General features: G+C 20.7%; 1 protein-coding gene and 1 non-coding gene across 16 annotated transcripts in view; both read left to right on the top strand.

The window, feature by feature from the left end:
- LOC107995915 (uncharacterized) overlaps positions 1-15,308 on the top strand; it is a 79,777-nt gene that overhangs the window by 39,688 nt on the left and 24,781 nt on the right. For 7 of the 15 annotated variants that reach the window (XM_062079956.1, XM_062079957.1, XM_062079959.1 and 4 more), the window contains one exon: positions 10,783-10,809. The exons of the other annotated variants lie outside the window; for them this stretch is intronic. In XM_062079956.1, coding sequence (XP_061935940.1) covers positions 10,783-10,809 — 27 coding nt within the window. The remainder of the gene's footprint in view (positions 1-10,782; positions 10,810-15,308) is intronic. 15 annotated transcript variants of the gene reach the window in all.
- On the top strand, positions 115-233 carry LOC114577303 (5S ribosomal RNA). Its single transcript, XR_003697287.1, has one exon. It is a non-coding gene; the product is annotated as a 5S ribosomal RNA (ribosomal RNA).

The raw sequence follows: 15,308 nt of genomic DNA, 5'->3' as shown, positions 1-15,308 counted from the left end.
TTTTATGGAATTAATATTTAAATAGATCAAATTCGTATAATAGTCTATTTTTATTTTATTATTTTTTATACATTATTTGATAGTAATATACAATAATAGAACTTATCTTTATAAGCCAACGACCATACCACGTAGGGCATACTGGTTCTCGTCCGATCACCAAAGTCAAGCTACGTTGGGCACGGTTAGTACTTGGATGGGTGACCGCTTGGGAACACCGTGTGTTGTTGGCATTTTTTTTTTTGTTTTTTTTATTGCATATATGTGTGTGTGTGTGTGTGTGTTAACACGAAATATTTTTACATACGATATTGAAAAAATTTATTGCATTATTTATGTATTGAAGAATAATCAAATTTTAATATTTCATCATTTTAAAATGATAAAAATAAGCAATAAATAATTAATACTAAAATTACTTTTTTAGTATTAATATTAATAATTTTCGATTTTTTATGATGTAATTATAATTTTATTTTAATGGAGATGTTATTTCTTATATCATAACTTAAATGAAATCAAACTTTAATAAATAACTGAAATTTTAATTTCTATTTTATTGAAAAAAAAAAATTAAACAAAAATTAATTTGAAATTATTTATTTTAAATAAATTTTTTCGATATAATAGATAGATAAATAGACTTTTTTTAATTTCTTTTTCATGAACTTATATTACAATTTATATATTTATTTTCATAATTATTTCTATTTTATCTCATAATTATTTATGCTTTCTTATTTTTTAATTTATTCTTTTTAATTATTTTAATTATATTTTATTTATTTATATTTTAACATTATTTTTCAATCATTTTTTTTCTTTAAAATTTGTTCGAAGCATAATTATTTAATGTGATTATATATATATATATAAGACATATATATATAAAAGAATATATATATATATAAAAGAAAAAAAATGTCTTTTATTCTTTCAGAAATTCTGTCTTATTCTAATGTTTATTTTAGTTTTTACCATATTTTAATTATATTATATTTTTTTATACTCATTCTATTTACTTTTCAATTATTTATTATTGATTGATTAATTGATTATTGTTTATTTGAAATTCCATTAATTTCTATTATTTATTCCTTTGTGATTTTTTTACTTTAATTTTTTTAATTTTTTCTTGCGTTATTTTAATTTTTCCTTTCCGTCATTTCTTTTTTGAAAAATGTAATTTCACTTTATCTTAAATTCTTTTTCGAAATATAACTTTTAAATTTTTATTCTTATTTTATATTTACTTTTATTTTTTTCTTTATATTATTTCTCTTATTTGTTGATATAATGTACTAGTAGTAACTTATTATCTATATAATGTTATAAATAAAAATAATAAATTTTGTTTGAAATATAATAATCATCTAATTCTTATTGATATTATTGATTTAGATTGGAATAAAACAAGTTAATGTTAATGATGTGAATATTTATTGAATTTTTTAATTAATTTTTAATGAATTAATTATTTTCTAATTAGTTATTTATAAATTATTTTTAAAAAGAATTACGTTAATTTAAAATTAATAAATTAAATTAAAATATTAAAATATTAAAAAATAAATAAATGAAATGTACTAATATAATGCAATTTCTATAAAAAATAAACAAAATGAAAAATTTCTTTCGTGTTTAAAATACTTAACATATAGCGCTATCTCTTTAATAAGTGCACGAACTAACCACACTTTGTTACCGGCAAATTTATTAATGGTCTTTGGTAGTGCCATCTCTTGGTTAAAGATTAGAACTATTTAGATAGACTTAAAATAATAATCGTTTGTAATAATAGAATACTATGTTTGTAATAATAAAATATATAAAATATGTAAAAGAAAATTAATAAATTTTGTCTTGAATTATATTAAGTTACAAAAAGATTATTGCTGCTAATAGTATTTAGCGAACATATTTCAGAATTTACTTTTTTGCGATTTGAAATCGGCTACTTTATTATATTCATATTATTTGATTTAATTTTGTTCTCAAATGAAATAAAATATTTGAGATAATGTGAAATTATAAATCATATTATTCTTCAAAAAAAAAAATTTATAAAAATAGAATGCATTCTCTCTCTCTCTCTCTCTCTCTCTCTCTTTTGTGTGTGTAGCACTAAGTAATTTCAAATAAATATGAAGATTTCGTTTTTATAAACCTCTCAATTGTTTTCAATTTAATTGATTTTCTTTTTTAGATTCCAAAAAAAGGAAAAAAAATGGCGAATTGTTTATTTCGAGCTAAAAAAATAATTGTTTATCGTGAATTGCTATATTTTTAAGATTATTGTTTCTAAAAATACATTATAAAACCAAGAATATTATATCTATTTCTTCTTATATAAAAGATTAAATACTATAATTTTAAATAAAAAAATGATGAAATTATGTTTAATTGATTTTTTCGTATTTGTACGAGTATAATTAAAAAAAACAAATAGTAGAAATAGAGATAAAGTAAGAATTAATCATCTGCGCCATCTCTTGTAAATATGCTAAAAATATTCTAAAAGAATTTAAAAGATGGCACTAGTTCTCAATTCGTATTCTGTACTGTATGTCTTATTTTATTTTTCAAGAAATATATTTGATATTCAAAAGATGGCGATGATGATCAATTCTCACTTTATTTCTTTTTTATTTGCTCTCCTTATCTATATTAATGTCATTTGCGGCATTCTGGAGATGGCGCTGATTACACAATTTTTATTCTATTTCTATCTTTTTTTTATTATTTATTTTTCTTGTTCTACTTGGTAATAATATGATTTATAATTCTACTCGATAAAATTTATCCACTCAAGGGAAAATGTTTAATTAATTTTATTATTAGCTTAATGTATTGACAATAATGTATTTTAATTTTAAAAATATTAAAAACATCTATTCAATTCAATTTTTTTTTTCATAAATAGATATATTTATTTTTATATATTTTATTATATTATTTTATTATGTATATTGCATGTAAATTTTTTTAATAATAAAATGTTTTTATTTTTGTTAAATTTTCAAAAAATTATATTTATAAAAACTTATAATTATTTAATAGTAATATATATAAATAAATTTAATTCCAAGATATTTTTACGATAATATTATATTTAAAATTGTATAAAAATGTCATAAATTGATACTATTTTTATATTTTTGCATTTAAAAAATGCAAATATAAATTTTTAATTCATAAATAATACAACTCCTACGTTTTACTATTTGTAACAATTAAAAAATCTATGAATACATTTTAATATATAATATATAGAAATATGTATAAAAGGATGTATTAAAAAAATTATTTTTAAAGTTTGACTTAACTTCATGAACTTTTGTAATTGAATAGAACATACTTTCTATTCTAAATTATATAAGGATATACCATGCACTTCAATTTTTTGCGCGATTGATATTTCAACACAAAAAACATAAAATTCTATCTTTATTCCTATACCTTATCTATGATTAAAATATAGACGATAATGTTCTCTTATGTCTATCTAATATTGTTTTAATATTGTCGATTTGATATAAATAAATGAAAACTTGCAGCAATAACTAAAATTATATTTAGCTATAATTTCATATTAATTAATAGTTCTGTTTTATTTCGTATATTAATTCTATATGTTTTTAATTTTAATTATAAAATTAAATAATATAAGATAGAAAATAAATTGCAAATAAAATATAACTTTATATATATAACTATAATAATTTTAATATTTATAGTTTATTTAATTACAATATTAACATTGTATATAATAAATAAATAAATAAATAAATTTTTTAATTAATTAATTGGTGAGGATAATTAAAATAAACATAAACAAATTTTATCTCAAAAATTATTAAGCGAATAAATAAGATTTTTTTTAGAGAATATAAATATATAATATATAAATAATATAATATTCGTTTTTTAATGTAATAAATTTTTATTACTTCAAAATTATAAAGAAACTTTCATTTTTCAATTTTCTAAATAAAAGTTTTATTAATGATTACTTTGAAAATTTGAAAAAATAATATATATCATTTGAAATTTATTTTATAATATAACTCACTTAAAAACTTAGGTTAGAATTATTTAAAATATTTACTTTCTTTTTTATATTCTTAATCTGTTCATATATAACTTAAGTTCATAATATATCTTACGCATCTATTTTTTAATATTTATAAATTTATTTATATAGATAATGTATAGATTATATAGATATTTATATAGATATATATATATATATATATATATATATATATATATATATATATTATAGATATATAGATTATTAATAAAATAATATAATTATTTTAGATAATGAATCGAGAAAAATTACATTATTTATACTAAAAAAATCTTTTGTTAAATATTGTCAATATTTATGAATGAAATTTTTTTTTCAAATGTTCGAAAATCAAATCAGAATACTGGAAATACAGAAAGTATTAATGACTTTGGTAAGTATACGTAATATGGCAAACAATGCTTGTTAATGGAACGATAAAAATGACGAGTAGACATGGTTACAACTTTTCCAGAAACGTTTTAATAGTTTTAAAAATGATAATAGAAGTTTATTTTACCCAGTTACCCAATTCGCATTTTTTTATCTACAAAAATTCTTTTTCTTCTTCTTTTCTTTTATAAAAATCTATCTATTTAGTCGATTCATACGTGGAAATAAAAGATATGTTTATTTCAAATTATTTTAAATAGATGTTATTCTATTTGAAGAGTTTGATTATTTATTACATACTGTATTCAAATAAAAAAATAAATATTATAAATAATTTTCTGATTGTTACATATCGATGATTTACCATATAAATGTTATGTCATTTTTTGTAATTTTTTTTATATGTATTCATGTAATTTTTTATTATTTTTTTTACTATTGTTTATTGTACGTACTATCATCCATATTTACCATGTAATCTTTAAACCTGTTTTTTTTGAAAACATTAAAAATGAACATATAATATTTGTATCGTAAATATAATATTTATACATTTATATAACTTATAGATATAATATTTTTCAAAAAATATTTGTATTTTTGTTCACACGTTATACAACTTAGTTTTTACCTATTCAGAATATACATTTAATGTAAGTATATATTTATTCATATATATATTTATGAGTTATATACGATAATTATATACAACAATTTTTAAAAGAGAAACATCTGTTAAATATTATTTAACAAATTAAACTATTAGAATATCCATTTTATAAAATTCATAAAAAAAAAATTATATCTTATATAAGTGATATAACACTTCTCAAAAAATAAAAAGACTTTATAATTACTACAATATATACATATATGTATATGATCTTCAAATGAAGAACACCTACGTAGGTTCGTACATCAAGGTATGAAATAAATAGAATCTTTAACTCAAAGAAAATGTCTATTCGATAGAAGTATCTATCAAGTTTGTTTTTACATCCGTTAAAGAAGAACGATTAATATTTGCGTCTATTTTTTTTTTTTTTTTTAATATAAACGCTAATTACAATCGAAACAGTTATTATCATCTTTTTTTGATGGCAACATAACAGAGAATAGTTCAATTGTCGGTTAACCTTTCGTTCAACGGAACAATCAACATTAGTTTACCGCCAGCTGCTTCCTAAACGCAATAGGCCGCCACGTGATAATCACACGCTTGGCATATGAGACGTATTCGTTGCTTGAAAATTTTCCTACCCAAGTTTTCCAATTCCTTCCATGGGGATTACGTTACAAAATGTGTACGATCCATCGAACATGCGCGTATACGCAATCTTATCGGTAGAACTGCCAAGTATGGCGAATTCTTTTCCATTAAGTGAATATATTACGAATTCTTTGCATGAATCTCTTATATATTTTCCTTCGAAGTTTCCTTTGATTGAAAAATACTTACTAATAGGATAATTCCGGAAAACCAATGATCCTCCATAATTCGAGATTATGCATCGTTGAAATCAGATAGAATTTGAGCATTGTGAAAATAAACTCTTACTTAATTATTCGAATAAAATTATTTTATTTCATCTTAAATAATATTGTTTGAATATTAATATGTATTTCGAAAGATAAATTATTTTAATACTTGATATAATCTGTTTTATTTGATTTAATTATAAAAATATGAAAATTTTTCTCATATTATTAGATATACATACGTGATAGATATATATGTTTTTTTTTCTAATTTTGAATTTCGTAATTATTTTCCTGAAAATGTCTAATTGTGTTTCTTATATAAGAAATGAGAATATTATTTAATATATTTTATATTCTCTTATTATTTAAATAATTAAATATTTGATAAATAAATAATTTAAAAATAATATATAAATAAAATTTTAGAATTTATTTGCAAACATTTTAAGTAAATTTATTTCCTATTAAATATATTTGAAGTAATTATTTTTTCTTCTTATTTTTTATTTTTATTATAAACAAAAAATGTTCAATCTTGATATCAGATTATTTTATACTTTTGTTACAATTTTCTAATACATACATTTATATTGATATTACGTTATTTTTTTTTACGTTTTGGCATCGATTTATGCAAGAGCTTGAGTCATCTTGTATTTGAAAATTTGCAAATACATATCCAGTTAATTATCCATCATTTTTCTAGAAATAACCAAGGAAATTCCAAATACATTTGGCAACAGATTTATCATAAAATATTGTGAAATTGTCACGATATTTAAAATTTAAATATGATTTATTGCTAATAACTATTTAAGTGTATGAGAAATTAAATAAAACAAGTTAATTGACACGTTATATGTGTACTTTGAAATTGCGCATAAAACTCTGCATTTAGTATTCTAAAGTATCAAATGTAAAATGCGTTGAAAAACCTTGGCAATGAAATGAAACACGTTTTTGATGAAATATACATATATGAAACGTTTAGATATTTCATTTTGCAGCAATTTTTTAAAACATTAATGTTGTAATGCGTTATAAGATACGAAGTCTCTAATTTTATTTCCTTACGTATTTATTTTTCTTATTGTTTCTTTAAAATTTTCCATTTTTTTTATCTTCTTAAAGTAATCAAACGATTTAATCTTTCCAAATATTTGCCGCAATAAATTTTGCATTTTTGTTATTCATCAAATTAAACTTTAAATCTCTGTGTTATTAATTACCTCAATAAATACTTCAATTAATGCCACATTTTCCTTTTTCTACATCAGCATTATTGTGCAAGGGATTAAAATGCAATATTGCGCAACAAAATAAATATTTGTTATAAAGTTCACTATTATTAATAAATCTCTATTATTAATATTATTTCTACTATTAATTACTTCATTAAACATTTTAATTAATATCACATTTTTTCTTTTCCTCTTTATCAATACAATATTGTGAAATGAAATAAATCTTCGTTCTAAAATTCAGTATAAAAATAATTGATAACTAAAAATAATACTTAGTGAATAATACTCTCTGAAGAAGTATTTTGCAACTTTGTGGGTCATGGTTTTACGTTAAGCCCTAGATTTTAAGTATAAACAATCTAACAGAAGAATAAAAAAATAAGAAAAACAGCTAATTAAAAGAAAAAGAAATTTTTTTATTTTTTTATAGATTTGAAAAATAATATAAATTATATACAAAATGAAAAAATTTAAAATATAAATTAAAAATAGCAAAAATATGTTCGTTATAAATTTTTTATATTTAAAATATTTTTAACAATCATCTTACTTATATTTGTTATATTTGTTTCAAATTAAATTAAATTTTTTTTTATAAATGGCATAATAAAAGTAATTATATAATTATCTATATATTATCTATATAATTTCTCACTTCATATTCTATCACGTCGAATTCTAAAAATTGCATATATTATTCACATTATAAAATAAATTCTGGGAGTGAAAATTATGTGAAATTCAAAGAAACAAGTTCAAGTTCGATTTTACAGTAGACTACTAAATTATGTTATATTTGTACGATCGTCCTCGAGCCAACTTTGCTTTTGCGGTAGACGACAAAATTTAGACCAGACAGAGTTTATGGCGGATAAACCGAATTTCAGAATTTTTCGCGACATGGATAACATCGATGACGACGAATCGAATAGTCGCCAACCACGAATGCCAGAAACATCGATGCTTCGTGACTTATAATGTCGTAGTTTAACTTTGATGTCATTCAGAATATTCTACATACATGTCGATCATAAAAATCTTCGAACGTCTTATGCAATCTTAACTGATATTCTTAACCAATGAAAATTTTTTAGCAAATCATTTTCATCAATTTTTTAGCTTTTTTTAGCAAATAATAAAAAATTACGAGTGCATGAAACTTCGAATTTCTTTAAAATATAAATTTATAACGATGATACGAGATAAAATAAAATTTTAAATATATAACATTTAGATTTTCTATCTTTTTGTAAAAAATATTTTCAGATGAAATTCTATTTGTATATAAAAAAAATTCTGAAAATTTAAAGATTGCTTTCACCTTCTCAAAGAAATTTTCTCTATAACAGTTGTTTCACATTACGCTCTATATACACTCAAACTTTCATTTAAATTTGAATTTTTAAATAAGATATATTTGCTTATAAAATAATACATGAAATCTTGTATGAATGACTGGTTGTGGCTCTTTTATTTTATTATAATATATGTATAGAGGACGATGTAAATGAGATAACTCGTATATCTTCGTTATTTTTATAGATGTGGAAAAATGTTAGGTTTGTGAAACGTGGACAGCAAAGCTTAGAAATTGAAAAGCATTGTATGAAATAAAAAATATAAAAAAAATAAGAGACAAAAATTTCTCGAAACTCATTTATAAATCGTATTTAAAAAAGATTTTTTCTAAAATCTTTTATTCTTCGATGATCATTGTTTGTTATTTAAAAAAGAAAACGCAAAAAATCAATATTTCTTTATAAATATATATATTTATAAGTTAATATTGAAAAACATAATAATAGATATAAAATGAAAGCAGAGTGAACGGTTCGATGATAATATATTAAATTTATACTTGTATAATATGTAGACGATTGATAAGAAATATAATTATTACATTGAGACAAAAATATCAATTTTTTAGTTCAAAGTTGATATATCATTTATATATCATATAATATATATACATATATACGATGATTAATTTTGAAAATAATGATATTATGTATGATTACTATATCTATTTGTTAATAATATATTTATAAATAAATATTTATATATTTTTTTCAATTTTATAATACGTAATATATATATATATGTATGTATGTATATATATACACATTATTCTTATTTGTTCACAAATACATATGTATTATTAAAAAAAAATAAGTTGCGAAATGGTATGTTGCTTTGCAATTCTTGCACTTTGTTGGACGTATATATTTTACTTATATTTCATTTATTTTATCTAATTTTTTAATTTCACATTATATTTTAATGTAGAAATATTTTCTTTTTTCAACAATATTATAACATTTAAGCACAAGTTATGTAAAATTATAATAGAATACGATTTTCAATTGCAGCGTATATTTTTGAATAAAAATCATTATGAAATAAGAATTGTAACTCATCACATTGATAATTAAATTCTACAGATGCTCGGCCACGGAGTACAAGTATAGCAGGTTTAAATTTACGCGCGCGTAGCTGAAAATATTGAAGGCGATTGGATAGACGTCGGTCCTCTTGAAAGTACTTCTTGTGCATTCAAATATAAACTCAGAAGCCAGGTCACGGCTTGAAAATAATTCTGGGCATTTAGGAAGGCAACCCATTGCTTTTAGACCGACATAGACTTGTGACGCATATAATCCCCTTTGCCTCCCTTACCGACTATGCTCTCATTTCAATGACACCCTTCATTGAATCATTGAAATCAAAAGATTTAACGCAATTAAAATAATTTATTTCTTTAAATAAAAAATTAATAATTTTATATAGATATTTTATTTTATTAAGTAAACTTATTTGTTTTTTTATTTATTTTTTATTTATTGTATTTAATTTATAGCTAATAAATTTCTTTCAATATCGATGATAATAATAATGCTCAGAAGAATAAATAATAAATAGTAACTAATAAAATCTTTTATAATAATAATAAAAATAATGATAATGATATTGGTTTAAAATAATTGCTATTTATTTAATTTCTTCTTTTAGTAATAATAATGATGATAATATTAATTACAAATTAACTTGATGATAAATATTATTTGTAAAAATATAGATATTATTTTTCAACTTTTATTATTATTTTTTTGAATGATTATATTCTTTAATCTCTGGAAATATACGTAAGGATTCAAGCAGAATCTTTCACAGATTTTTTTAAAATTTAGCACATAAATATTCTTTTATAAAAAAGTGCGCTATTAGATAATAAGAATATATGCAACTATTTTTTATTAGTCATTGTAGTTATCTAATGTGTGACGATAGATATATTTTAATGTTCTTTTAAAGAAACACGATCGAATTTAGTTTTAATCTTTAAGATATTTTATATTTCAATTACAAAATCTGTATAACAATAAGAAATTTAGTGGAGAAATAAATAATTTTTCTATTTCTCATTGTCAGAAAAGTAAAAATGAAAATAGATAATATGTTCAATCTTTAGCTTTTTTTGAACTTCATCAACTTTGTAACACGAAAGCACTTATGATGGCTACCATGGTTGTGTATGCGTTTCTCTTTTAAATTAGAAATTTATATTAATTTCATTCGTTTTTATTGTTTCAGAATCCTTGCAATTGTTGTCGCATCTTGGTGAGTGACCTTATATTAATGGATTATTTAAGAAATGTTCATATCTTAAACAAATCCTAAGGCACTTATTTCAGAAAAGGAAAATTAGCTCGAGGCACGTAACATGTTGCACACTATAATCCATTGCTCTTTCCTTCTTCGTAATTCTTTAGAGGTGTGATTTGAAATTGCATTATACAAATTACACAATCACTATTTTGCATACCATTTTTAATTTTCCTCGAAAGCAATTCTATTTCTGCTTTGGCTACTTCAGAGATATAAATTAATAGTTAGGATTCGAACAATCTCTATGTTACTCTTCCGGATTTTTCAGCGTTTGATTTTTTTATCCATTATTCGATCCAACAAAATCATTGTAATCCAGTCTTTATGATTAATTTGAAATAATTTTTTTCATAACTCAACGTTAATATGATAACCTTACGCGTAGGACAGGCTAGGCTAGATTAGATTAGGTTATGTATTAGCTAAGAATTTAGTGTATTAGCTAAATTAAGCTTCGACTCTTCTATGCACTGCTTGTCATTACAATTCTTTGTGATTAATTTTCAACTAGCTTTTTTTTAACAATTTATGATGATCAAATATAATTAATTCACGATTATCTTTAACTTTTTAATAACTGTTCCATTTATTTAGATTTATGTAATCTATTTTAAAAATATAATCAAATTCTTTATTCATTTAAAAAAGAATTCATTGTGAACGAAACAATTAATTCGAACAAAAAAATTACTTATTACAAATTATATAAATTTTCGTTAATTTGAATAAACAAAATGATTATCTAGTGATTATATAATAGTAAGCCCATAATAAAATTTAGAGCTTTCTTCATAAATTTTTTTTTCTACAATATAATATATTATTATTCTTATTAATTTTACATTCTCATGAAAATAATTTTATAAATGTATAAAGAAATTTTTAAAAAAAATTGATTCCATTTTTGTCTAGACAGTAATTCGACAAGATGTATTGGCATTTTATCTTTAATTTTTATTGATGTCGCTTTCACTAGTGTAAATAATGTCTTCTATAAAAATTATATGTATACAATATGTATATTATATACATATTTTCTAACTTTTTAAAATTGTATGAATAAAGGTATTATGAAATAACAAAATATGACGTCATTATCGTAGTATATCGATCACTTCTGCGTTTACGCATATACGTAACGTAGTTCCCTATTGTTATAGATAAATCGATTTTCAAGCGATATTATTATCAACGTCCACATTGTGTACCATTGAAGCTAACCTTCTCTATATATTTTCTTATATTATAAATACGATGTCATTTGACATTTCAAACGACAGTGGCTAAGAATATATTATTTTTTTAATTAAATTTAAAAATGTGAAATATCATGAATATAAAAAATGTTACATTTTAATTTTACATTATCTAATTAAAAAAAATCATAATTTAACATTTAATACAAACATTTAAAAAAATGCCATTTTTATATATAATAATCTTTATATGAGAAAAGTTAATTATAATCAATATAACGAAAGTTTTAAAAGAAAAATTTTAGAAAAAAAATTTTTTAAATTACTTTAGAAATATCAATAAATGGTATGTACGAAATATATAAATTTATTTTTTCAAAATTTATTCTAAATTAAAATTATTTTCAGAAAATTTGATTATTTTGTAATTATGTTTTATAATTTGTAAACTAACAACTCATTTATTCAACAACGACTTTTTTCTTTATAAGTAATTCAAAAATTGTAAATTTTCATTATTGCAATTAATACACGATTATGAATGATCTATACAAGCAGATATTATATCGTAACGATAAAATAATTTCATTTTCGTGAATGAAATAATGATCATTTGGAAAATATATTCCTCTATATAAATATATAGAGGAAATTTTTCGATAAATTTTATATTTAATATCAATTGTTTCATTAGATCAATGATCTCTATCAGACTCGATAGCAGTAATTCTATTTTCGCTTAATCGCTAAACTAAGCGGCACGACGTCTGAAAATAGCTTAAGGCGGTAACTCTCCATGAAGTCGATCAATCGGTTTCTAATTGAAGAAACTTTCCGTGGTATAGCAACGAGAGATGCCATGTTTCCAACACGTGATATTTACGTGTCCTTTTGACGTCAATAGGACGGAAAATCTGCGAAATTCGATCTTGCGAAAATTTGAATCATTAATTGAAAATGACAGGAAATTCTATGATTTATTGTCCATATTGAAATTGTACGCATTATTATATTTAATACGATGAAAAAACAACAGTTTAATAATTTCCTGTCAAAATTTACTAAAAATCTATGAAATACGATCTGTGCATTATATTACAATTCACGTGCTTATTTTTAAATATAATTTTAGATTATGTTTAATATAAAAATTTGCTTATTTAGAATAAATACATAATATAAAATAAGAAAGAAAAATATTAAGCTTTTAATACTATTTAATACTATAATGAAAGAAAAGATTGGATACAAAAATATATGATAAAAAGATATGATAAATTATTTCTATTAATTATAAAAAAATTTATATTGCAATTCTATATTATATATATAAGAATTTTATAAATATTTTAATTTTTTATATTTTAATTTTTTATATTTTTTTATATTTATATTTTACTTGTTAAAAAAAAAAAGAAAGTTTTCATTTAATATAAAGCAGTCATTTATGATTAATAATTATAATAATTTTGCAATATACGTACAATATAATAATAGTGCAATTATATATATATTAATAGAAATTTAAAAATTAAATAAGAGCAAGAAAATATTTAATTAAAATGATAATCAATCAATCAGTTTATAAGAATTTAGAATCAAAAATATGTTAAGCTTTGTAAAGGATATTGAAAAGAATAATATGTGATTTTTTTTATAATGGAATTCAAACAATCAGATAATTTAGAAAAATATAAATATCTTTTAAATCATTTTATATTAAATTGCTTAGGAAATTATTATTATATTCTTAAATATTATCCTAAAATATTATCTTAATAATATTATCATAATAATTATTAAATTTACTTATTTTTTACTGATTATTATTTTTTTAATGGGCATAAAAAGAAAGAAATTCCAATATTTAAATTTTTTATTAATATTTATTTTAAAATTGAAAATTAAATATTTTTAATTGAATTTTCGTTGATTTATCCATATTTCCAAAAAGTACATCTATCTTCTTAATATAGCAAACAATAGATTTCAATTTTTTGAATATTTATATAGGTATATACATATAGAATCTCTATAGAAAATTGGTGAGAATAAGAATAGAGAATATAAAAATCAATCAGAAAAAATCAAATTTTTTTAGCTAACTTTATTTTCGATAAAATCAAAATTTTTGAAAAATTTTGAAAAATTTTCAAATACAAGTGAATTTGGCTAATTTCCAATTGGCATGAATATGGATTATTGGTAAGAAAATACGTAAAAATATATAAAAAGTGTAAAATCGAATTTTATTGCTTAAATTTTTCTTTTTTTAAAAAATTGAAATTAAATAATGATTTTTAAAATTTCAAATTCGATTTTCTCGAAAATTTTTACAAAAAAAAGATTTCATATTTTATTAAAAATTTTATATTCTAAATAATTCTATAATTTTGACCTTTAATCCAAAAATGAAATAATCCAAAAATGAAATAAGATTTATCAATAAATTTTAATTTATAAATATCAATTATCACTATATTAATTAATTTTATATATATATATTATATATATATATTTTTATATATATATATATATATAATCAAAACTTATTTAATTAAATTTATCATTAAAAAAATTTCTTATAATTTTTCTATTACATCTTACTCTGCAATTTATATTCAAAAAATAAATACCTTTGAAATATAATAGTTTTTAGAACGATTTCTGATGTATGTATATTTTGAACCTTAGCCAATAAGCGTCTTTATAGCAAGAAAGAATTATACATTTGCGTCAGAAGGTTCCTTCACGTTTCAGACAAATGGTTCTAAACTGTCCGTATTGAAGCCGGTTGAAACAATGTTGTTTATCTCCAACGATTTGCTGAATACAAAGAGGCATCTGTCTTCGGTAATTTTGCTTGTAAATTCATCTTAGTTATTGGCCATACTTGTACACGCAGACAGCAAGATACATCGATGTAAATTATCAAGATGCGGATATTTGTCACTTGTTGACAATGAATTTGCATGTTGTCAATAATCGTCAAAATAGACTCGAATGTCATGTGAAAATAATCTTGGGAATTATAGCATTTAACAATCATTTTATTATTCTATTGTTTTTTAAAGTATACGTTTAACCTTGTCGAATATGACGAAATAATTAATTGATGAAATGATCTATAGACTGGGGAGTTTTAATTATTTATAAAGACGGATGTTTTATCGATTTTGATGACCTTAAGATATGTTGCAATATCTTGAATAAATAATTTTGTTTGTAACCTATAATCATTTAGTTTAGTTAATT

This window comes from Apis cerana, linkage group LG9, assembly GCF_029169275.1.
Source record: "Apis cerana isolate GH-2021 linkage group LG9, AcerK_1.0, whole genome shotgun sequence".
Classification (NCBI taxonomy): Eukaryota; Metazoa; Arthropoda; class Insecta; order Hymenoptera; family Apidae; genus Apis; species Apis cerana.
Note: the sequence above shows the minus strand (reverse complement) of the source record. Positions and strands in the feature narration are given on the sequence as shown.